A 25,993-nucleotide genomic window follows, 5' to 3' on the forward strand; every position below is an offset into this window, starting at 1 on the left:
CTAGGTGATTTTTATTTAATTCTTCCTCAGAAGAACAGATTTTGTGAGCTCTGTGTGTAAGAGTTTTGATAATACCTGTCTTTTGTGATGGATGATGGTGTGACCACAGATGTATCTGCCAGTGAAGAATGCTTTCCAGACAGAAAATTCAATACTGTCTGTAGAAGTATACAGATTACTAAAATATTCAGAAAAGGAAGACTGTTGTTAAATTTATGTTCAATAATGTACTTGGAGTTTATTTTATCCAGTAATTGTAATAATTCTGTTTCTGATCCAAATAAACAAATGATCGGAACAGGTACATTTATTTGTGAGATGCTACCACTATTGAAAAACTGTTACTCAAATAGTGTATTTTCCTGGTTAAGTCAGCTGTGACTGACACAGGAGCAAGTAAGATATGTCGCACACTATGTGACATATCTTGTGATTCATGTTTTGAATGCTGTTAACTGATCCTCTCTCTCACTCTCTGATGATGTCCTAGTAACAGGATAAAATATATTGGAGTTGAATAAAATGTTATTTTTCTATACATGCATTAGTCAGTCATTATAAAAATGTGTCTACTACATGTTCCTTTAAAATGTCTAGTTTAAATGTCTAAGATGCCAAGAAATTCAAAGCTGTATAACTGAGAGGAGACCTCAACATAGCCTTTAAAGGAATGCGGAGAATCCGACCAGGGCTTCTGACCTAATGTCCAATCCTCACCTTCGTGGTGCACCCTGTTGGGTATCTACTTGGATACTGAATGAACGAGGATGGGCTGGTAATTTGGAATTTAGCTGACCAAATTGTATTCTTATTGGTTAAACCAAACTAAAAAATGATGGTACAACATGACAAAATTTCATGCTGGCTGGGGCGTCACCTGGATAAACAAGGTCCCCGTTGTTTTCACCAGGGAACCAGAGAAAAGTCAGCTACTGGAACAAATCTGAAAACACACCCCAACTCAACATCACCATAGTTAAAGATCGGTACTGTCAACATAAGAAGCCTGAATGGCAAAGAAATGGAGCTTGCTGAGGAATTAGATAAGTACCAGATCGACATAATAGTGGTGACTGAAACAAAAAAGACAAAAACTGGTGAGATGTTTCTGAACAATAAATACAAAATATTATATTTAGGCAATGACAATCAAGGAAAAGTAGTAGCCATAGTATTCAACACAAAATACGAGGCTAATCTTCTTGAATGGCAGTCGGTCTCAAGTAGAGTAATGTGGGTAAATATGAGAATGGGGAACTGGACAATGAGACTTATTTGTGCCTATGGTCCCACAGAAGATTCTACTAAGGTAGAAGGGGAGGAATTTTTTTAGCTTTAGAAAAAGCAACTGACACAATGAAAAAGGAAAAGTTGGTCCTTGTTGGGGATCTAAATAGCAGAGTAGGAAATGATTGCGAGACATACAAAAATATTTTGGGAAAATTTGGAGAAAAGAGTAAAGCTAATAATAATGGCAAATATCTGTTGGATTTCTGCTCAGGACATGGACTGGTTATTACTAACACCATGTTCCAACATAAAATGTGCACAAATTCACATGGAGAGAAGAGGCTAGGAATAAGAAAAGTCTCATTGACTATGTTATTGTTGATAGTGATGTTTTCTCCCTGGTGCAGGACACCAGAGTGTACAGAGGATTTGAAATTGGAAGTGATCACTATTTAGTCTTGAGCAGGATAAAATTGAATTTCATATTGAAAAGAATAACAGGCAAGAAAGTTTTAAAGCGAATGAAAGTTGAGCAGCTCTCAGATGTGAACTGTAGACTAAAATACACAAAGATTATTGAAAAGAAAATGAAAGAGTTTGAGAACAGGAATCAAACCTTGGAGATTCAGTCGCAAACTCTGAAGAAAACATTGATTGATTCTGCCAGAGAGGCATGTGGTGAGGTTGTGTGCAAGGATAAAAAAATCAGAACTCCCTGGTGGACATAGGAAGTTAAAGAGGCAGTGAAGGAAAAGAAGAAAGCATATCAAAAGTTCCTGGCAAATAAGTCAGCTTGTGCTCTTAGAGAATATAGGACAAATGCAAGAATGCTAAACTCTGTGTAAAACTAGCTAAACAAAAGTCATAGGAGGACTTTGGCAAGAATATAGAAAATAAATATCAAGAAGGTGGCAAAGTATTCTGGAGGTTATTGAAGAAGCTTAGGAATGGAGGAAAGAGTGCTGTAAAAGGAGTTAGAGATGATAACAGTGATATGAAAACGGGAGAAAAAGATATCAATGAAGTATGGAGTAATTACTTTGAAAAACTGCTAAATGAAACAAGCAGTGATGACAGCACAGTGGTAAAAAACACTGACCAGGCATGCAGTCAGGAATACATATCCATACTTGAAGTAGAAAAAGCCATCAAAGGCTTGAAATGTGGAAAGGCAGCAGGAGTAGATGATATTCGACCAGAAATGCTGAAGTATGGTGGTATAAGAGTCTTACAGTGGCTGCACTGCATAGTTCAGAAAGCCTGGACAGAGGGACGAATTCCCGATGATTGGAGTAGAGCTCTCATAGTACCCATATATAAAAAGGGAAATAAAACTGAATGTGAGAATTACAGAGGTATTTCCCTACTGAGGTGTTCCTGGCAAGATCTATGCAAGTATACTTGAGAAACGGTTGAGAAGAATTGTGGAAGAAAAGCTGGGTGAAGAACAAGCTGGATTATGGCCAAATAGAGGCTGTCATGATCAGATCTTCACTTTACGACAAATAGTCGAGAAAGCATGGAAATATAACAAAGATCTGTATTTAAGTTTTGTCGATTTGGAAAAGGTATATGACAAGGTGCCAAGAGAGAAGCTATTCAATACGCTACAGTTATATGGTGTCAATGGGGCATTATTATTATTATTATTACCCCAAGACCTCATGGAGTCAATGACTCATCTGGGAGGTCCTTTTATCACACATACATCTCATCATGTCTTAAACACACTCAAACTCTTTGCAGACACCACACTCTCAGGCAAGGCATTCCAATCATTCACAACTCTGCACGAAAAAAACCTGCCTCTTACTCCCCTACTCACACCCTCTTTATACAGTTTCCAGGGATGACCTCTGGTTTTCCCCTGATCTCCCACTATTCTCTGTAGAACTTCTCCACCATTGATCTTATAACAACCCCCTTACCGACTTGTAGGTCGCTATCATATCTCCCCTCTTCCTCCTCTCCACCAGGCTCTGCAAATTACGTCTTCTCAATCTTTCCTCATACTCAACATTCCAGAGGTTGGAAACTACCTTAGTCAGTCGGCTTTGGACCCTTTCCAACATCTCTTCATCCTTCTGAAAACCCGATGACCAAATCTGGGCACAATAGTCCATGTTTGGCCTAATCAAAGCCTTATACAACGGAACAAGAATCTTCTTACTTCTACAAGTCAGTGTCCTCCACATCATTCCCAGAAGCCTTTGTGTTGTCTTCACAATTTTGGCTGTGTCCCCTAAATTTCAGATCGTTATCCACTATCACCCCCAGATCTCTTATTTCCTCTACCTCCAACAGTATATTCTCACCAAGCATAAATTCTGCATCCTATCTTTGTTTTCCAAATTTTAAAACCTTACATTTTGCAACATTGAACTCACATATCCATTTCAGTTCCCAATCACTCAATTTATTGAAGTCTTCTTGCAAGGCCACAACATCCTCACCACTCTTTATGGTTCGTCCCAACTTTGCATCATCTGCAAACAACTGAATATCTCCATCCAAATCTTTGCCAATATCATTAATATACAAGTTAAATAATAATGGCCCTAAAACAGACCCCTGAGGCACTCCACTAGTGAATTTCCTTTTCCTGGATATCGCACCACCATACACAACTTGTTGATACCTATCAGATAGCCAGTCTCCAATCCAATGCACTAATCTAATATCCAACCCCATCTGCTCTAGTTTGACTGTCAACTTATCATGAGGTACTCTATCAAAAGCTTTTGCAAAATCCAAGTATATTACTGTGTATCCTTCTCCTCTGTCCAAGGAAGCAGTCACTTTATTGTAATAAGTAAGTAGATTACTAAAACATGACCTCCCTTGAGCAAATCCATGCTGTCCATCAAAGATTATACCATTGTTGTCAACCCAACTCTGGATCCTAGTTCTCACAAGCTTCTCCAACAACTTAACCACAACACCTGACACAGAGATAGGCCTATAGTTTGATGCTTGAGTTCAATCACCTCCTTTATGAAGTAGCACAATCTTGCCCACCTGCCACTCTTTAGGAACTTGACCAAGTGCAAAACTCGTATTAAAAAAATATGTCAAGGCAGGTGTCAACTCTCTGGCACATTCCTTCAGAATATGCAGTGATATATTATCAAGTCCCACAGCCTTATTTACATCTAGTTTACTCAACTCCCCAACACCTCTTGCTCACTTACTGTCAGTCTCTCCTCCCCATCATCAACTGCTCTCAATTGCTCCATGAAGTCACATTCACAAGATTGAAAGATCTTTATGAACTGCTCATTAAGTATCTCCACTACACATTCTGCAACAGCTGTATTTATACCATTTTCTCCAATCAATGTCATCCTTCCATAATCATTCTTTCTTTTGCTGGCTACATATCGAAAGAACTCCCTAGGATTCTTTTTGGCTTCATTAGCTAACTGCTGTTCGTACCTCTCTTTAGCTACTCTCACCAACCAAGTCACGCTCCTTGCCTGGTCTTTGTAGACCACATGAAATTGGTTATTTCCACTTCTCTTATGAACAACTCTCCAACAACTTAACCACAACACCTGACACAGAGATAGGCCTATAGTTTGATGCTTGAGTTCAATCACCTCCTTTATGAAGTGGCACAATCTTGCCCTCCTGCCACTCTTTAGGAACTTGACCAAGTGCAAGACTCGTATTAAAAAAATATGTCAAGGCAGGTGTCAACTCTCTGGCACATTCCTTCAGAATATGCAGTGATATATTATCAAGTCCCACAGCCTTATTTACATCTAGTTTACTCAACTCCCCAACACCTCTTGCTCACTTACTGTCAGTCTCTCCTCCCCATCATCAACTGCTCTCAATTGCTCCATGAAGTCACATTCACAAGATTGAAAGATCTTTATGAACTGCTCATTAAGTATCTCCACCACACATTCTGCAACAGCTGTATTTATACCATTTTCTCCAATCAATATCATCCTTCCATAATCATTCTTTCTTTTGCTGGCTACATATCGAAAGAACTCCCTAGGATTCTTTTTGGCTTCATTAGCTAACTGCTGTTCGTACCTCTCTTTAGCTACTCTCACCAACCAAGTCACTCTCCTTGCCTGGTCTTTGTAGACCTCATGAAATTGGTTATTTCCACTTCTCTTATGCTGCCTCCACTATGCTGCTTCCACAATGCCCTTTTTCTCTGTATCGCATGCTTAATCTCTTTATTCATCCATTTCACACCTACCTTATTTAACCTTCTCACCCTTGGAAAACATTTAGACATTGCATCTACTAGATAGTTTTTGAAAATCTCCCAAGCTACATTGATCTCTTTTCCAGCTAACTCCTCATTCCACGCTACACCTGCAAGCTGTCCCCTGAGCTCTTCATAATCACCCATTCGTTATATCAAGCAATACTTAGTCTTTATTTGAGTTGTAAGTCAGCAGTTAGAATTGAAGGAAGTACAGGAAGATGGTTTAATGTTAAATCTGGTGTGAGACAAGGATGTACATTATCCCCTCTGTTATTTATTATCTATATGGATCACATTATGAAGGAAAATGGTATTAAACATGATATCAAAATTGGAGATGTTAATGTCAGCTCTTTGCTTTATGCGGATGATGTTATAGTTCTAAATAAATCCGCTAGAAGTCTGCAACATTTTCTGACTAAATTGAATAACTGTTGTAATAGATATGGTATGAAAGTTAGCAATAAAAAGACAAAGACAATGAAATTAGGCAGAATCATTATAAATGTCAACTGTGTTGTGAATGGAGAACCTGTGTAACAAGTAAAACATTTCAGTTACTTAGGCACAATTTTTAGTGAAGATGGTAAATTAAATATAGAAATAGACAACAGAATCAGCAAAGCTGGTATGGTGGGAAGTCATTTGAATAAATTCATATGGAATAAATTTATTCAAGAGAGAAAAATTGGTCAGAACACTAAATTAACTGTATACAAGACAGTGTTCAAACCAGTTGTAACTTATGGATCAGAGAGTTGGGTCAGAAGTAAAACACTTGACCAAAGACTAGAGACCGCAGATATGAGAGTCCTGGGAAAGATTATAGGCATGAACAGATGGCAATATCATATTAAAAACGAGGATATTAGAAAATAACTTGACATTGTCAGCATCCAGGAATGCGTTAGCAGAGCTAATCTCAGGTGGTATGGTCACTTAAACAGAATGAGCGAAGAAAGATTAGCAAAACAAGTGTTCTCTGCCAGGTTGGCAAAAAATCGACCCAGAGGAAGAACAAGATATAGGTGGATTGATACGGTACAAAGTGCCTTAGACGTTAGAAATATAAGATCTGATAATGTTGGAGTCTTGACAAGTAACAGACTGATTTGGAGGAAAATTGTAGATAGGAAGTTAGTAATGATGTAATTTTTTTCATGTAGTACTATCATATGCTGTACACTTCTTGAGGGTACATCGCAGGAATTTGATGATGATGAGAAATTATATTCTTGGTTTCATCCTTTATCCAAGTGTAAGAAAACAAAGTTTGTATGTGAAGTTTCAACTACAATGTCTAGTTACTATTCTCATGAAAATGTCATGTCAGTATCTCATCATATTATTGAGTGATGTAATGTCTTTTCATTGTTCTTGCGTTGATTTTTTTCTTTTTTTTTTTTGATGCCTTCAAACACAAAATTCTTTTCACAGTACACAGATACCATGAACAGACAGAAGGTGAAGTTAAAAGAAACTCAGCAGGAGAAGTGTTACTCTATCTGTGTCTGTCTGTCTGTCTCTCTCATTTTCTTCCCTGATCACTGCTTTAAAAACATTAAATTATATTTCTTCCATTCTGCTGTAAATATAAATTTTGGTATAGAGGGTACTAGTTTCTAAAATTTATATAAATATTTTAAGTTTGCTTCTTGGTTATTTTATGCAAGATATGTTGATCATAAAGAACTAAAGTTCTGTGCCATTCTTGATATGATGCTAATTATTGCCTCAATTTTTTTGTACTGACCTCTCTTTGTTGGTAATTTGTTTTCATTTAACTGCAGATAAGTTATCATTTTATAAAATGGCTGACATGTTATTAATCATATCTGGGACAAAATATATAATATGACTGTTTGCTTAATTTCCATTTAAGTTTAGCTAAATTTTACTGATTATTCCTAATGGAAATGTACTTTAAAAAAAAAATATATATATATACTTTTCATAGGTTCAAATGAAATCATAATGGGTCTCATCCTCTACAAATTGAGAGTGCTTATTCGTTCTCTCTTTCCACCAATTGAAGAAGCTGTTGCTAGAAAATGGTCAAGAAGATTAAACATTGCATATATATTATTCGCTTGGAATGCTGTAGGGTTTGGAGCATACCACATAATTTACAATCAGACTGAGAATGACAGAAAACATGATGGTATGTTGGTACCAGCAATTTCTTATAACTTATTCAAATTTGTATTTATACTCTGCTTTATAATTACTTGGAGAGAGAGTAAACAAGATTCTCATTCTTTACAATAAAAAAAAACAAAAGTAAGAAATTACCTTATCAACAAAGATTCTGTAACTAGCCTCAAAACAGGTGGAGTTTGTATATTTAACCCTGGAACGATCGCGGTCAAAAATATTGTAGCATAGGTGTGTCTATCTGTTAGATACATTCATTACTAGTATGTGCTAAAATGCGATAAAACGTATATCACGTTCGCATTCGACTCTATCATTCTCATCATCAGACTCGAGTAACATTTGCTGAATCTCTTCAACATCTGATGGATTATCCTGTTGATATATTTTTCTAGCCATTTTCAACAGTAAATAAAAAAATTAAACCAATACTATAGTGACATCGGAGGTTGCGGTATCTCTCAGATACAATTTACTGTCAAATATCACAAACCTTTACATAACACGTGTTAAACCAAACTGACAGCAAAAAACAGTGTGGAATATCACTCGTAACATATGAATGCACAGCTACTCATGATCACCAAGCTATACACTGAATTGTGTAAGAATATTTATTACAATAAAGAGCCAAGAGGCTATTTTTTCCAGCGATGTAAATTAAGTTAAGGGGATGATAAAACCCTCATTATTTTAAAGCCGGATAAGAAACTCGGAGATCGAAATCTAAGAGTTTCATGCCGAAGAACTTTCGGCGCGTCCAAGCGTAAGTCAACACCTGGTAGTACAGCACTTGGGCAACTCGGAGCAAAGGTGGAGCAAGAACCATCACTATCCTTAAATATTATCTCATAATGTAAAACGCAGCTCCTAGGAGATGTATTACTGTTTTTCATTATGAGGAACACTACCCAGACCGGTTTCGACCTTTATTGAGATCTCATTAGTGAGTAGGTAGACCTGGATAATTAATCGGCATGAAACCCTTAGATTTCGATCTCCGAGTTTCTTATCCAGCTTTAAAATAATGAGGGATTTATTATCCCCTTAACTTAAGAATATTTATATTAAACACTTTGCATGTATCTGTCAGACCAGCCGTGACCTCCGAACTGTTAGACACTAAATTTAAAATGAAACTTTTTTTTTTTTGTCATAAGTATGCCAAGACATAAGTTTGAAAAAGTATTGCAGATTTATTTTTTATTTTATTTTATTTATTTATTTTATTTATTTTTTTTTTTGTTTCTGATTTCGTAGAAAAAAATTTTCTGCGAAAATTTTTCGCAGAAAATATGATATATGTGGAAAAAAAAAATTTCCCATATAAGAAATATTTTTTTAAAATATTTTAAAAAAAATTTACGTATAAAGTTATTCATATTCTTTCTTACTGCAGGCTCTGTAGATGGAATATTAATTGTTACCGAACTGGGAGAGGATGGTGAGGGAGAAAAAGCACCATATTTAAGAATATTTAGGGAGAATAGTTATATCCAACTAATATCGTGGCAACCTTAAGACGTAGCTTTTAGCCTAGTGATTACTGTCTAGTAACCAGAAAGGATTATTAAAGATCTCAGATTTCTGATAACAATCAGCAGTTGTAATAATCGAGACTTATTTTTAGGGGGTAAAAGAACACCATAAACGATATTATACATGAAAAGATAACATGAAATTTATTAGTGAAAATTAAAATTATTTGAACTGTTTGTTATCCGCTAAAACACGTTAAAACAAGTGTTGTGCATCTAGAATGCATGAATGTCGTGATGGTTCTCTCTGTTTTTATTTTGCTCCTTCAAAATTGTACTATTAGCCACTTCGAAGGAGCAATTATTATTCTGTTGTTATTAAAACAACTTAAAAAATTTCTCTTCAAGAGGAACTGGAATCAGCACAATCAGGCATCTCTCTATCAATATTTGTAGTCCTGAAAAGAACACTTTTTATTTCATACTGTTCAAAATATAGGTGGAATAATTAAATTACTTAATGAATTTGGATTTGGTGGTAAATGTCCTGCTTGATTTCAGGTTCTTCGAATAGATTTCTTTACAGAGGCATTGCTTGGCATTTGGCCAATGACAGCAGGAGATATTTTTGTGTATGCTTCCGTGATAATTCAATAAGTCCCATCGTTAGTTGTACGGCTCGATCTTTAATCTCATTAAGTAGCTTTGCTGCTTCAACCCGTGCCGTGTTACCTACATGATTATGTTGGTTAATTCATTTGATAATGTTGTCGCCAGCTGTATGAATACGCACATGGCAATGCATTTTGTCAATATCACATAATTTAATGATTTATATTTATCAGGAAATAATATAAATACAAAAATATACAAAATTTGCTCATTAATAATCACAATTTAATTTCACTATCGGAATATTAAAAGTCATCTGGTACAATTACTTTGAAAAATAACGAATTCAAATAAAAAGAATGTGCACGCATGTTACCTAGCAGTATATGTGTGTGTGTGTGTGATTTGAAAGGAAGGGGGGGTGAGCTATCAAAGACGAAATACAATTTTAATTCTATTATGAAAATTTTGGAAATAAAATTTAATTTTGATGCATGCACCTATACATGTTTCGAATGATAAACTGTAGGGAAAGTATCGCTACTTCAAAATTGGCAGAAAATATTGTACATAGCAGTTTACTTCATAATAGCCATTCATTTCAATATATAATGAATGATTCCAGGAAACCAAGAAATTTGAAGTGCAAAGAACTACAGATTATGTTATAAATATTATACATTATGTGATATGATTCAAGATTTTACGTATGATTATCTGTAAGGTAATATTGTAAAAGAACGAATCTTCATGCAATCTGTGAACTAATTTTCTAACTAAGATTATGAATAAAAAATAAAGAAAACAGTTTGTAACAGATGGATGCTGTGTTTATTTTAAGATTTGGATTTTTATGAATTTATAAAATAATTGTTTGACAAAAATAATTATCTTGAATCAGGTTCTGGGAGAACAAAATGTATTGGCAACTAAGATAATTAGCAAAAAAAAAATGATTGCGGGATTGTTCTCCAGAGTGATACAATCTTAAGTGAAGAAATATGAAAGGATCTCTTATTTGCACTGGCATTAAAAACTATAATCATACGATAAAACAAGTAGCAAAAATAAATGTAACTTGTAGGTAATATAATTTAGATTCCAGTCACTGAACAAACAACAAGCAACTGCGTTTCTGGCAATAGGTAACTGAACGTAGCTATGTACGCAAGGTAATCTGGTTAAGTGTTCTCGTCAGCGTGAAGGATTATTGCACCTTCTAATGGATATGACAGTCAAATGCACTTGATATCTACGTTTTTTTCAACAGGTGGTCTGACTCGTATCCAGGATTTGCTGGATATGTGTCCTGGCTGGTTGGGAGATTAACCTTGCGGAGGTTGTGGTCGAAAAAAATTTCAGCTTAGGTCACATGTATCAAAGAGATACATTCATTACTAGTATGTATTGAAATGCCATAAAACTTGAAAAAAAAAACACTACAAATATAATCTACAGTTACAATCTAGAAATTATTGAAAAAAAGAAACAAATAAATAAATAAAAAAACCCAACTAAACCGATACTATACTGACATAGGAGTTCGCAGTATCTCTTAGATACAATTTACTATCAAATATCACTTTCACTTTCGTATTCTACTCTATCATTCTCATCATTGGACTCGGGTAACATTCGCTGAATCTCTTCAACATCACATCTGATGGATTATCCTGTCGATATATTTTTCCAGCCATTTTCAACCGTAAATTAAAAAAAAAAATAATAAACCAATACTGTACTGACATCACAGTTCACGGTATCTCTCAGATACAATTTATTATCAAATATCACACACCTCTACATAACACGTGTTAAACCAAACTGACTTCAATTTTCTAGTGAATTTTTCCTGCAATGAATTTTCCTTGCGATGATTTTTCCTTTCAATGAGTTTTCCCTGCGATGAATTGTCCATGAACCCTTGTATATACAGTGAACTCTGTATTATCTGAATAACTTGGGAAATGGCATTTTTGGATAGTAGGTTTTTTCTTTTTTTATATACGAAGAGCCATAGAATGAAGCTTTCCCACAATGCAAGAACTTGCTAAAGTGGCTATTCTGTGTCAGATATGTGAATTTCAGCATCACAATACTAGTGCTCTTGAATATGTATATATAAAAGAAACTAAGGCACAAAAACATATTGCTTCCATCCTAGTAATGTAATAGCAAACCAAGGTTTGCTATTACTGGTCACTATAAATTATGAAAAGTACTTTAGAATGATTTCAGAAAGTATCTTTAAAGAGAACAATTACATTAAATTATGTGCTTGATTACATTTACACATTTCAGCAAAATGTTATATATTCAGGTCATTTATGACCTAAGAACAATTCCCCCAAAGCTGTGCACTTGCCCGACCACACAACTGCAATTCCACATCTGTGCATGACTCAGTTTCTCATTCAGTGTCAGAGGTGATGCACTAATGAAGTGTTTTTTGTTATTACAGTATTAACACAGCAGTAAATCAAGTAGTCTGTGGTTTTTAAGTTTTACCCCTGGAGTAGATGACTTGATCAGAAATGCTTAAATATGGAGGTGTAAAAAGTTTGTAGTGGCTACACTGCATAATTCAGAGGGCCTGGTCCAAAAGTCGAATTTCAGATGAGTGGAATAGTACTCTCATAGCTCTCATCTATAAAAAAAAAAAAAGAATAAAGCTGACTGTGAGAATTACAGAGAAATTTCTCTACTGAGTATTCCAGATAAGATTTATGCAAGCATACTTGAAAAAAAGTCAACAAAAATTGTGGAAGAGAAACTTTTGGAGAAGAACAAGCTGGATTCAGGCCAAACAGAGGTTGTGAAGATGAGATTTTCACTTGACAAATACAATTGACCCTTGAATGGAGGTTAGGGGGTGCCTACCCTCTGTGCAGTTCGAAAATCCATGTATAACTTTTGACTCTCCAAAAACTTAACTACTAAGAGCCTACTGTTGACTGGAAGCTTTACCGATAACATAAACAGTTGATTAACACATATTTTATATGTTATATGTATTATGTACTGTATTCTTACAATAAAGTAAACTACTTTATTGTGCTTAAGGGTCAAAGCTGTATAACTGAGAGGAGACCTCCACATAGCCTTTAAAGGAATGCAGAGAACCGACCAGGGCTTCTGACCTAATGTCCAATCCTCACCTTCTCGTGGTGCACCCTATTGGGTATCTACTTGGATACTGAAACGGACGAGGATGGGCTGGCAATTTGGGATTTAGCCGACCAAATTGTATTCTTATTGGTTAAACCAAAATATAGAATGATGGTACAACATGACAATATTTCATGCCGGCTGGGGCGTCGCCCGGTTAAACAAGGCCCCCTTTGTTTTCGCCAGGGAACCAGGGCGAACAGCGAAAAGTCAGCTACTGGAACAAATCTGAAAATAAACCCCAACTCAACATCACCAGAATTAAAGATCAGTACTATCAACGTAAGAAGCCTGAATGGCAAAGAAATGGAGCTAGCTGAGGAATTAGATAAGTACCAGATCGACATAATAGGGGTGACTGAAACAAAAAAAGACCAAAACTGGTGAGATCTTTCTGAGCAATAAATACAAAATGTTATATTCAGGCAATGACAATCAAGGAAAAGAAGGAGTAGCCATAGTATTCAACACAAAATACGAGGCTAATCTTCTTGAATGGCAGTCAGTCTCAAGTAGAGTAATGTGGGCAAATATGAGAATGGGGAACTGGACAATGAGACTTATTTGTGCCTATGGTCCCACAGAAGGTTCTACTAAGGTAGAAGTGGAGGAATTTTTTGAGGCTTTAGAAAAAGCAACTGACACAATGAAAAATGAAAAGTTGGTCCTTGTTGGGGATCTAAATAGCAGAGTAGGAAATGATTGTGAGACATACAAAAATATTTTGGGAAAATTTGGAGAAAAGAGCAAAGCTAATAATAATGGCAAATATCTGTTGGACTTCTGCTCAGGACATGGACTGGTTATTACTAACACCATGTTCCAACATAAAAATGTGCACAAATTCACATGGAGAGAAGAGGCTAGGAATAAGAAAAGTCTCATTGACTATGTTATTGTTGATAGTGATGTTTTCTCCCTGGTGCAGGACACCAGAGTGTACAGAGGATTTGAAATTGGAAGTGATCACTATTTAGTCTTGAGCAGGATAAAATTGAATTTCATATTGAAAAGAATAACATGTAAGAAAGTTTTAAAAGCGAATAAAAGTTGAGCAGCTCTCAGATGTGAGCTGTAGACTAAAATACACAAAGATTATTGAAGGAAAAATGAAAGAGTTTGAGAACAGGAATCAAACCTTGGAGATTCAGTGGCAAACTCTGAAGAAAACATTGATTGATTCTGCCAGAGAGGTATGTGGTGAGGTTGTTTGTAAGGATAAAAAAAATCAGAACTCCCTGGTGGACACCGGAGGTTAAAGAGGCAGTGAAGGAAAAGAAGAAAGCATACCAAAAGTTCCTGTCAAATAAGTCAGCTTGTGCTCTTAGAGAATATAGAGACAAATGCAAGAATGTTGAAAGTTTATTTTTTCACTTGGTTAGAGTATAATAAATTTAGTTTAATCCTTTATCCAAGTGTGAGCAAACAAAGTTTGCGCCTGAAAGTATCTTCAGGACTAGGGCAAGGTGATACAACACCAGGGCAACTCGTAGCAAAGGTGTAGCAAGCTACCAACACTCCTGTCTCAGTATCTCCTTTAATGCAAAACACATCTCCTTGCGGATATGTCTCATGTTATGCATTAAGGGAAGGGCCACTACCCAGACTAGTTTCGACCTTTATTGAGGTCTCTTCAGTGGGAGCCAGGCCCAAGCTGAGATACTAGGCAGAAGCATTCGTAGGTCATCTCTACCTATAGGAGTTGCCAAATGGTGTGCCACCCTTTTTTTTTAATAAATTACTCTGGATTTAGAGAAAGATGTTGAAAGTTTATTTTTTCACTTGGTTAGAGTATAATAAATTTAGTTTAATCCTTTATCCAAGTGTGAGCAAACAAAGTTTGCGCCTGAAAGTATCTTCAGGACTAGGGCAAGGTGATACAACACCAGGGCAACTCGTTGCACTGAAGAGACCTCAATGCTCCCACTGAAGAGACCTCAATAAAGGTCGAAACTAATCTGGGTAGTGGCCCTTCCCTTAATGCATAACATGAGACATATCCGCAAGGAGATGTGTTTTGCATTAAAGGAGATACTGAGACATGAGTGTTGGTAGCTTGCTACACCTTTGCAACGAGTTGCCCTGGTGTTGTATCACCTTGCCCTAGTCCTGAAGATACTTTCAGGCGCAAACTTTGTTTGCTCACACTTGGATAAAGGATTAAACTAAATTTATTATACTCTAACCAAATGAAAAATAAACTTTCAACATCTTTCTCTAAATCCAGAGTAATTTATTAAAAAAAGGGTGGCACACCATTTGGCAACTCCTATAGGTAGAGATGACCTACGAATGCTTCTGCCTAGTATCTCAGCTTGGGCCTGGCTCCCACTGAAGAGACCTCAATAAAGGTCGAAACTAGTCTGGGTAGTGGCCCTTCCCTTAATGCATAACATGAGACATATCCACAAGGAGATGTGTTTTGCATTAAAGGAGATACTGAGACAGGAGTGTTGGTAGCTTGCTACACCTTTGCTATGAGTTGCCCTGGTGTTGTATCACCTTGCCCTAGTCCTGAAGATACTTTCAGGCGCAAACTTTGTTTGCTCACACTTGGATAAAGGATTAAACTAAATTTATTATACTCTAACCAAGTGAAAAATAAACTTTCAACATCTTTCTCTAAATCCAGAGTAATTTATTAAAAAAAGGGTGGCACACCATTTGGCAACTCCTATAGGTAGAGATGACCTACGAATGCTTCTGCCTAGTATCTCAGCTTGGGCCTGGCTCCCACTGAAGAGACCTCAATAAAGGTCGAAACTAGTCTGGGTAGTGGCCCTTCCCTTAATGCATAACATGAGACATATCCGCAAGGAGATGTGTTTTGCATTAAAGGAGATACTGAGACAGGAGTGTTGGTAGCTTGCTACACCTTTGCTATGAGTTGCCCTGGTGTTGTATCACCTTGCCCTAGTCCTGAAGATACTTTCAGGCGCAAACTTTCTTTGCTCACACTTGGATAAAGGATTAAACTAAATTTATTAAATGCAAGAATGCTAAACACTGTGTAAAACTAGCTAAACAAAAGTCATGGGAGGACATTGGCAAGAATATAGAAAATAAATATCAAGAAGGTGGCAAAATATTCTGGAGGTTGTTGAAGAAGCTTAAGAATGGAGGAAAGAGTGCTATAAAAGGAATTAGAGATGATAAAGGTGACATGAAAACGGGAGAAAAAGATATCCTTGAAGTATGGAGTAATTACTTTGAAAAACTGCTAAATGAAACAAGCAGTGATGAAAGCACAGTGATAAAAAACACTGACCAGGCATGCAGTCAGGAATACATATCCATACTTGAAGTAGAAAAAGCCATCAGAGGCTTGAAATATGGAAAGGCAGCAGGAGTAGATGATATTCGACCAGAAATGCTGAAGTATGGTGGTATAAGAGTCTTACAGTGGCTGCACTGCATAGTTCAGAAAGCCTGGACAGAGGGACGAATTCCCGATGATTGGAGTAGAGCTCTCATAGTACCCATATATAAAAAGGGAAATAAAACTGAATGTGAGAATTACAGAGGTATTTCCCTACTGAGTGTTCCTGGCAAGATCTATGCAAGTATACTTGAGAAACGGTTGAGAAGGATTGTGGAAGAAAAGCTTGGTGAAGAACAAGCTGGATTCAGGCCAAATAGAGGCTGTCAGGATCAGATCTTCACTTTACGACAAATAGTCGAGAAAGCACGGGAATATAACAAAGATCTGTATTTAAGTTTTGTCGATCTGGAAAAGGCATATGACAAGGTGCCAAGAGAGAAGCTATTCAATACGCTGCAGTTATATGGTGTCAATGGGGCATTATATCAAGCAATACTTAGTCTTTATTTGAGTTGTAAGTCAGCAGTTAGAATTGAAGGAAGTACAAGAAGATGGTTTAATGTTAAATCTGGTGTGAGACAAGGATGTACATTATCCCCTCTGTTATTCATTATCTATATGGATCACATTATGAAGGAAAGTGGTATTAAACATGATATCAAAATTGGAGATGTTAATGTCAGCTCTTTGCTTTATGCAGATGATGTTATACTTCTAAATAAATCCGCTACAAGTCTGCAAGATTCTCTGACTAAATTGAATAGCTCTTGTAATAGATATGGTATGAAGGTCAGCAATAAAAAGACAAAGACAATGAAAATAGGCAGAATCGTTGAAAATGTCAACTGTGTTGTGAATGGAGAACCTGTGGAACAAGTAAAACATTTCAGCTATTTAGGTACGATTTTTACTGAAGATGGTAAATTAAATATAGAAATAGACAACAGAATCAGCAAAGCTGGTATGGTGGGAAGTCATTATATCGAATAAATTGAATAAATTCATATGGAATAAGAGAGAAATTAGTCGGAACACTAAATTAGCTGTATACAAGACAGTGTTCATACCAGTTTTAACTTATGGATCTGAGAGCTGGGTCAGAAGTAAAACACTTGACCAAAGACTAGAGACTTCAGATATGAGAATCCTGAGAAAGATTATAGGCGTGAACAGATGGCATCAATGGCAGTATTATATTAAAAACGAGGATATTAGGAAAGAACTTGACATTGTCAGCATCCAGGCATGCGTTAGCAGAGCTAATCTCAGGTGGTATGGTCACTTAAACAGAATGGGCGAGGAAAGATTAGCAAAACAAGTGTTCTCTGCCAGGTTGGCAGGAAAACGATCGAGAGGAAGACCAAGATATAGGTGGATTGATACGGTACAAAGTGCTTTAGACGATAGAAATATAAGATCTGATAATATTGGAGTGTTGAGAAGTAACAGACTGATTTGGAGGAAAATTGTAGATAGGAAATTAATAATGATGTAATTTTTTTCATGTAGTACTATCGTATCCTGTACACCCCTTGAGGGTACATGGCAGGAATTTGATGATGATGATGATGAAGTAAACTACAGAAAAGAAAATGCTATTAAGAAAATCATCCATGGCCACACAGCATTCAACTCCACTTGAGCAAGGAATGTTAAAGCAAATATCAGTCAACTTTCAAGTCCGTGCGGTTAGCCTAGTGGCTTTGCGCTTCGCAACCATATGCCTGGGGAAGAAGTGTCCTAGGTTCGATTCCCGTCGGAGATGTGAGGAGCTGAAGGATCTTCCTCAGCCATAGCCAAGTTAGCCGGTCTTGGGCGCAGGCAGTGGGGTTTTTTCCGCCAGTTTATCTGGTGTTTTTCATCCCGCAAGCAGGCAAACTGGCCCCGTGAATACACAGGGATACAGCCAAGAATACCTTGAGGCATAGGAGTGACCTTTCTATCCTCGTATTTCGGTTACGAAATCCAAGCATGCTTGGAAGGTTGTGGGCCTTAAAGTCCTGTTAAAGCCATTGGGATAGATGGGATAGTCAACTTTCAAAGTCCTGCAGGCACAACTTCTGTGTTAGGGTTATCTTGAATGGGCAGAAATGCAGAATCTTCTGTAGAATTTTCCAGACAGTTGTGTAAGGTACATGGCCTGCCTGCTCCACAACAGCAGTAGCAACTTTATTCACTTGTGAAATGATTGGTTTGTAACCTCTGCCAGGTCTAACTCCCAGTGATCCCGTTTCTTCAAAATGACTAATCATTCGTCACAGGACACACACAGAGATAGTGGACCTCATTGACATTTGTTCAGGCATTGAAATTCACAGAATGCAGTAACAGCATTGCAGTTGCTTAGGTAGCACAGCTTCACAAACAAAGCATGTTGGGGCTAGGTTAGTGCCATCACTGTAGACCGTATTAACAACTAGAACGAGCCTCAATAGCTCAGTTGGTATAGATGCAGCTCTTTGGTTGGAAAGCCCGTGAGATGTTCCGTGATGTGAGGAACATTTATCAGGTCTCTTTCAACAAAAGGTGAGTTAGCCAGTTTCATACGGAGGTAGGGAGTTTTTTCACCTGGAAACTTGGGTTTTTCGTCCCCCAGAACAGGCAGATAGGCCCTGTGAACACACGAATTACAGTCAGGAATACTTAATAAACAGCCCTTCCCAGCCATAGACTTGATTCATCAGCTATGCCAGTCCCAAGCCTGGATAAAATAGGGGGGGGATTGAGATTGTGCCATGCCTCCCTGTAAAAGAGGCTCATGGCTGTAGTACATCATATGAAATAAATAAAAACAGAATGATGGAAAAAATCCTGTGTCCATCTTTTTAAACCCTCCTGGCACCTGCTGAGTTGTGTGATATGCATATCCAATGCATTTAATGTTTACAGCAGCCCCTGGCAGTGAATTTTAGAACTACTTTATTTTTTCCATCTCGGATATCACTTCAACATGATGTGCAATGTATTCCTGCAAAGTTTTGCAGCATTTGGATCACCGGATGGTGCTCCACATGGCCTTAAAGAGGTTAATTTTGATCACCCTGTATTTTAGGAGCAAATGTAGATATTGAAGGTGAAACTGACAGGGGCTGCAAATACTGCTTTCAGAAAATTAAATAATGTATGGAAATCATTGAATTATCATGATAAAACATTAAGGCTGTGTTATTATGTGTATCAGGTGTGGAAACTGACCAAAAAACATGAAGAAATGAAATAGTTTTCAAATTGTCTACATAAAATATTTAAAATATTTTGGACCTGACATTAACAAATGATGACTTATATAAACTGACTGTACAAAAAAAAAAAAATATCACTAGCGAAATTAAAAAACAGATGGAAATGGGTTGGGCACTTATTGAAAATGGACAGTAGAAAGAGAGAGATTCTAAAAGTAGCTGTCTTTGACATGAATTCCAGAAGGAAAAGGGGAAGGCCTTAATTAACTTGGCAGGCAATGACAGAAAAAGAAAGAAGAATGGCTGGTTATGAGAGCTTTAGAGAAGCTGAATTGGTATTGCAGGACAGACGTGGATCTTGGCCTTATATGCCACAAGGCACAAAGAAGATAAAGTAAGTCCCAGGACATGCCTTCCAATAGAATGAAAATGTTAAGTTATATAGATGTTAGAAGAAAATATTAGTATTATTAATTACTGTAAAGGAAAAAAGATTGATTCCTTAGGATTAAAAAAAAAATTCTGATGCCTTTTATTTCACAAAGGGTAGATTTTTCCAACTCTAGCTAACTTTTTAGAAATAATTAGGCATCTGTTTTGACTGTCAGTGATTAATTTATAATCAGTGACAGTTTATGGTTATAAACAGTGTACTTTGTTTGAGACAGTATGGTGTACAGCAGTGGCATCCCGTACATAAGCACTGCAACACTGCGGCACCCCCAAGGAAAAAATGAAAAAATTAAATTTTGTTTGTGTTTATAAATAATAACAATGCGAGCAGGAGAGTAAGACAGGAGAGATTGAAGAAGTGGAAATGAATGGGGAAGTGAGTGGTATGAGTATAGAAAATGAGAAAATGGGTGTGCAAGAGGAGCAGGGAAACAGGGAGGCTCAGGGTGGACAGGGGTACACAGCGTGAGAGAGAGGTGGATGCTCCAAGAGGAGGTGAGAGCATGTGTAGGCAGGAAAGAAATGGGATGACCAGGAATCAAGAGGAAACAGATGAAATTGAAAAGGGTTCTAAAATGAAAAAGCAGAAAGGGAAATGGCCCCAGTCCAGCATGGAGAGATCACATCGAGTGAGTGGTATCAGTGGAACTAGCTGTAGATCCAGAAATGAGCTGTCGTGTTTGTATACCGATGCTAGAAGTATAAGAAAGAAGGCAGATGAAATGGTTGACTAATTGTGTCTGTTCACCCAAAGATTGTCAGAATAAGTGAGACATGGGTAGATGAGGATGACATCCTGACAGGAATAGAGATGGAAGGGTATGATATGTTTCGTGAGGATAGAAGGGGTAAAAAGGGATGGGGAGTGCTATTGATGATAGAGAAAGAGTTATGTCCATACAAGGTAGAGATTCAAGAGGGAAATAGGGCCAGTGGTTTTGAGGCAGTATGGTGTGAGATAGAGGTGAATAGAATCAAATACTTGGATGTCGTTATAGACCTGTAATGTGGATGGTGGTGATAGTGAAATGTATAGTCAAATAAGCCAAGCAAATAAGAAAAGGGATCATTATGGGTGATTTTAATTATGGCAATATAGACTGGAATGAAGAGATAGCAACTGGAAGTAAAGAAAATGAGTTTCTTGAGTTTTTGAGGGATAACTACCTCAGACAGTATGTAACAGAAGGTACACAAGGATTAAGGGTCTTGGATTTGGTCATCTCATCAGAGGATGTAATTATAAACGAGGTGTCAAATCATCCACCAATTGGTGAAAGTGACCATGAGGTGATTACCTGGGTGGTTGCCAGCAGTGCAAGAACCCCGTGAAAAAAGGGTATATGTGGAACTACAAGGGGGGGTGATTATGAAGAACTCAGGAGACAGCTTGCGGGTGTAGCATGGAATGAGGAGTTAGCTAGAGAAGAGATCAATGCAGCTTGGGGGATTTTCAAAAACTATTTAGTAGATGCAATGTCTAAATGTATTCCAAGGATGAGAAGGTTAAATAAGGTAGGTGTGAGATGGATGAATAAAGAGATTAAGCATGCGATACAGAGAAAAAGGGCATTGTGGAGGCAGCATAAGAGAAGTGGAAGTAACCAATTTCATGAGGTCTACAAAGACCAGGCAAGAAGGGTGACATTGATTGGAGGAAATGGTATAAAGACAGCTGTTGCAGAATGTGTGGTTGGAGATACTTAATGAGCAGTTCATAAAGATCTTTCAATCTTGTGAATGTGACTTGATGGAGAGATTGAGAGTAGTTGATGATGGGGAGGAGAGACTGACTGTAAGTGAGCAAGAGGTGTTTGGGGAGTTGAGTAAACTAGATGTAAATAAGGCTGTGGGACTTGATAATTTATCACCGCATATTCTGAAGGAATGTGCCAGAGAGTTGACACCTGCCTTGACATATTTTTTTAATAAGAGTCTTGCACTTGGTCAAGTTCCTAAAGAGTGGAAGGAGGGCAAGATTGTGCCACTTCATAAAGGAGGTGATAGAACTCAAGCATCAAACTATAGGCCTATCTCTGTGTCAGGTGTGGTTAAGTTGTTGGAGAAGCTTGTGAAAACTAGGATCCAGAGTTGGGTTGACAACAATGGTATAATCTTTGATGGACAGCATGGATTTGCTAAAGGGAGGTCATGTTTTAGTAATCTATTTACTTATTACAATAAAGTGACTGCTTCCTTGGACAGAGGAGAAGGATACACAGTAATATACTTGGATTTCGCAAAGGCTTTTGATAATGGACAACTATGATGCAACTATTGAAAATGGACAGTAGAAAGAGAGATTCCAAAAATAGCTGTCTTTGGCTTCTTGAATGGCATATTCAAGAAGGAAAAGGGGAAGGCCTAAATTAACTTATTTTAGAGATTAAAAAAATTTAATTGTTTTAATATTATACTTTTCTTGCTACCATTGGTAGCAAGAAAAGGTAGCAAGACTTTGGGATATGAGTACAGTGCTGCATCTTATATTCCTAAGCCCTAACTTTATTACCCAGGGCTTTCCAACCCTTTGGTTGGAAAAACCTGGGTTCGATTCCCATCCATGACACGAGGAACCTTTATCTGGTCTTTTTTGACTAAAGGTGAATTAACTGGTGTCATATGGAGTTAGATGGTTTTTTCATCTGGAAACTCGGATTTTTTTGTCTATCAGAACAGGCAACCCCCCCCCCCCCCCCGTGATCATACACAGATTTATAGCCATGAATTCTTACAATATGTGGAAGAGATAGGGTCCTCACCACATGTCATTATGCTCATAGTCAACTGAGTCACATCACGGTAGCCAACCTCCTGGCTTAGAGATGAGACACACGAATTAGTGCAAGGGAGGAAAAAAAAACTATTTGTATGTGTTAAAGATCTAATTTGGCAGATGATTCAAAATAGGGCAGAAAAAATTTCTCTGGTTGGAGGCCAGTAGAATTGAGTCTATAATGGTTTTTGTTTTTATGAAATCCCATACACAAGTACACTGTTGTCTTTAGACCTATGTCTAAACATTGTACCTCTGATTAATGAAATAACATTCCTGATCAGAGACCTTCTGAAGTTATGGCATATAATCACTCATGCCTATTTGAGAACTAATAGTGATTATTTTTGCAGTTTAAATGCAAACTGTATACATAATTGACTATATAATTTTTATGTCCTCTTAATAAAATAAAGCTTTCTTCCCAGTTAGAATTCAGTTTAATTTTTAATTATTTTTTATTTATGACAGCATATCACAATTCTATATTTTTGTTTCTGAGAGTTGTTTTTTTTTAAAAATATCTCAATTAACATGCTTACACAGACATGATATCTGTCATATCATTTGTTCGTTTATTATTTATATAAATGTCCAGAAATTTATAATATATAATTTTATTTTATTTTTTTTTTTCTTTTACAGCTTATTCTATTGCAATGAATCGTCCAGAGACAAAGGTTAAAATTTTACGGGTTGATGGCTTCACTGTAACCACTGAATCCTTTATCAAAGATGAAAAAACAAATGAGCTACTGAAAGAATTGCCAAATTAGTTGCTTCCATTAAATAGTAGAACTGTTACGTTTAACACACATTGAACAAAGTGTGAATCTCTAGGAAATAAAAGAGCTGAATATTTATAATACATCATTGCTGTAAATTTATTTATATCAAAGATGAAAATCCAAACGAGCCACTGATAGAATTGCGAAATTAGTTGCCACCATTAAATAGTAGAACTGTTATGTTCAACACACACTGAACAAAGTTACTTTCTAGGAAATAAAAGAACTGAATGTTTATAACATATCATTGCATTGTAAATTTATTTATATGTAAATCAACATTATGATCAATGTCAAAACTTTAAGGTGATAAGTTCCCTAATTTAATAATATACAAAGTCTGACTTCTTTTATAGTATACTAGAGGGGCTATGCCCCCCCCCCAAGCCTACGCCGCCCAACCCCCTGTGGTCCGGACTGGTAGGCTGGTACTTGAATTCTGATGATTCGACGCTCAGGGTAGCTTCTGAGTTTCAAAACGTGACAAAAAAAAAAGGCTTATCATTTTATATATGTAGGGTAGATTAAATTGCTGTTTAACAATCTTGAATGAATTAACTCCAACTGAAAAGTGAATCCAAAATGTCAGTTTAATAAAAGATAATTTGTTCCATATAACACTTGCTTTTTTGCTTGTTTCATTGTCATGTTCAACCTTTTATTTTTTTCTTCCATATTATTTATGTATTTGAATATTTTAGTAAGTGAACTATAGATTCAAATTAACAAATATTATTAAAGAAAAAATGAAAAAAATTGAAAACAAGAATCAAACATGGGAGATTCATTGCCAAATCCTGAAGAAAGCAGTAATTCAGCCAGACAGGCATGTTGGTGAGGTCTGTAAGGATAGAAACATCAGAACTCTGTGGTGGACTCAGAAAGTTAGAGGCAGTCAAAGTAAAGAAGAAAGCATATCAAAAGTTCCTGGCAAATAAGTTTAGCCTTGTGCTCTAAAAGAATACAAAGAAAAATGTAAGGAGATGAAGCACTGTGTAAAGCTAGCTAAATAAGTCGTGAGAAGACTGCATTGACAAGAACTTATATAAATATCAGGAAGGTGGCAAAATATTCTGGAGAAGGCCATTGAAAGCTTAAAAATGGAGGAAAGAGTATACTGTTAAAGGAATCTGATGCATGGTGTACCTACAACTAACTGTAGTAAATTATTAAAGCAAATAAGACCAGAAGAATTACTACTGGAAGCAGAAAACATGCCATTTGACATAATTGGATTGAAATCAGGTCAGAGACTTGGTTAAAATACTATCGATCTACAAGGACCAAATACTTGAATGAACTGCTCATTTAACACTTGTACAATATTCTCCTATGGGTAGTAGAGGTTCGGTATGGTGGTGGAGATGGAGAGTTGTATAGTGGGTGTCCTCCCACGATGAGTCTTCGGACTCCTTGGAGGTGTCACGAATAATAATAAAGGTACCTTGAAAACTGAAGATATTTTAGATGTCTAGAGTCATTACTTTGAAAAATTATAGATGAAACAAGCAAGCAGTAAATGCACTGTGGTAGAAAACATTCAGAAAATGTGGAAGGGCATCTGGAGATGATATTCAACCAGAAATGCTCAACTACTGATGTTGAAAAGTTTTACAATGAGTATATTGCACAGTTCAGAAGGCTTTTTTTTTTTAATGTTGAGCCCATGCACGAGAGGTTAGTTGATCAAACTATAGTATGTTAGTACCGTGTGTATGGGTGGTGGGTTGGGAGAGAAGGTACTTGTTCACATTTGATTTGAATGACTGTATATCATATTCCTGGGGTAACACAAAAGGGGAAGACTGTTTTACAACAGTTGCATGGATGAAGGAAGAGAAAACTTGTTCTGTGGGTTTCAAGGTGCAGTGAAGGGATGTTGAGCAGCAGCTGCACATGTTCCACCAAGCTTAGTACTAAGTGTGGGAATTATTGATGCTATTTCAGATGAACATTTTCCATAGAAATATTTGTAAAATACACAGCGGAGACCAATCATCTGTGTGAAAGTGGGGGGGAGTGAATTGGTAAGAGATGGGTCATTAATAAGTCTGATTGCTCTCCTGTGTATTGAGTCAAGCATTTTGAGGGAGCTTTTGGGAGGTCCCCCCCCATATGTGAGAGCAGTACTCAATGGTTGGGCAGATTTGCGATTTGTATAATGTTAACAGCTGTTCATGGGTGAAGAAACGTCGAGCAAAAGAGAAATCCTAGCTTTTTAGAGGCTGAGGATGCAATGGTTATGTGTTTATGCCAGGAGAGGCTTGATGTCAGGATTCCAAGAAGGGAAATCTCAAATTGTCTGGAAATTGGGTGTTGTCAAAAATAATACTGGGAGAAAATGGTTATTTTTTATGAGAAATAAGACAGTACTGGGTCTTATTAGCTTTGAAATTGACTAGGTTATGTGAACCCCTTTGGATGATGGCTTGGAGATCAGAATTGAGGACATTGGTGCTTGATGTTCTGTAGGTTGAGGTGAGTTGTGTGGAGTAAGGTTTATCATAAGAAAGGGAGGAGTTCAATGTGCTGTCGTCTGCAAAACTATGTATTGGGTTGGAGGTAAGCTGAAGTTGGTCATTGATATATAGTGGAAGAG

The 25,993-nt window shown here is 36.9% G+C and overlaps 1 protein-coding gene across 1 annotated transcript in view; it reads left to right on the top strand.

Annotated features, from left to right (window-relative positions):
- Window positions 1-23,636, top strand: part of LOC150101681 (uncharacterized) — a 41,926-nt gene extending 18,290 nt beyond the window's left edge. Inside the window, exons 2-3 of the mRNA XM_090400749.1 lie at window positions 7,419-7,622; window positions 23,252-23,636. Of these exons, the coding sequence (XP_090256875.1) occupies window positions 7,436-7,622; window positions 23,252-23,382 (318 nt within the window). The 5' untranslated portion in view covers window positions 7,419-7,435 and the 3' untranslated portion in view covers window positions 23,383-23,636. The remainder of the gene's footprint in view (window positions 1-7,418; window positions 7,623-23,251) is intronic.
- The last annotated feature ends 2,357 nt before the right edge of the window (window positions 23,637-25,993 follow it).

This window comes from Typopeltis vanoorti, chromosome 11, assembly GCF_054136105.1.
Source record: "Typopeltis vanoorti isolate ZY-2024b chromosome 11, IOZ_Tvanoo_1.0, whole genome shotgun sequence".
Lineage (NCBI taxonomy): Eukaryota > Metazoa > Arthropoda > Arachnida > Uropygi > Thelyphonidae > Typopeltis > Typopeltis vanoorti.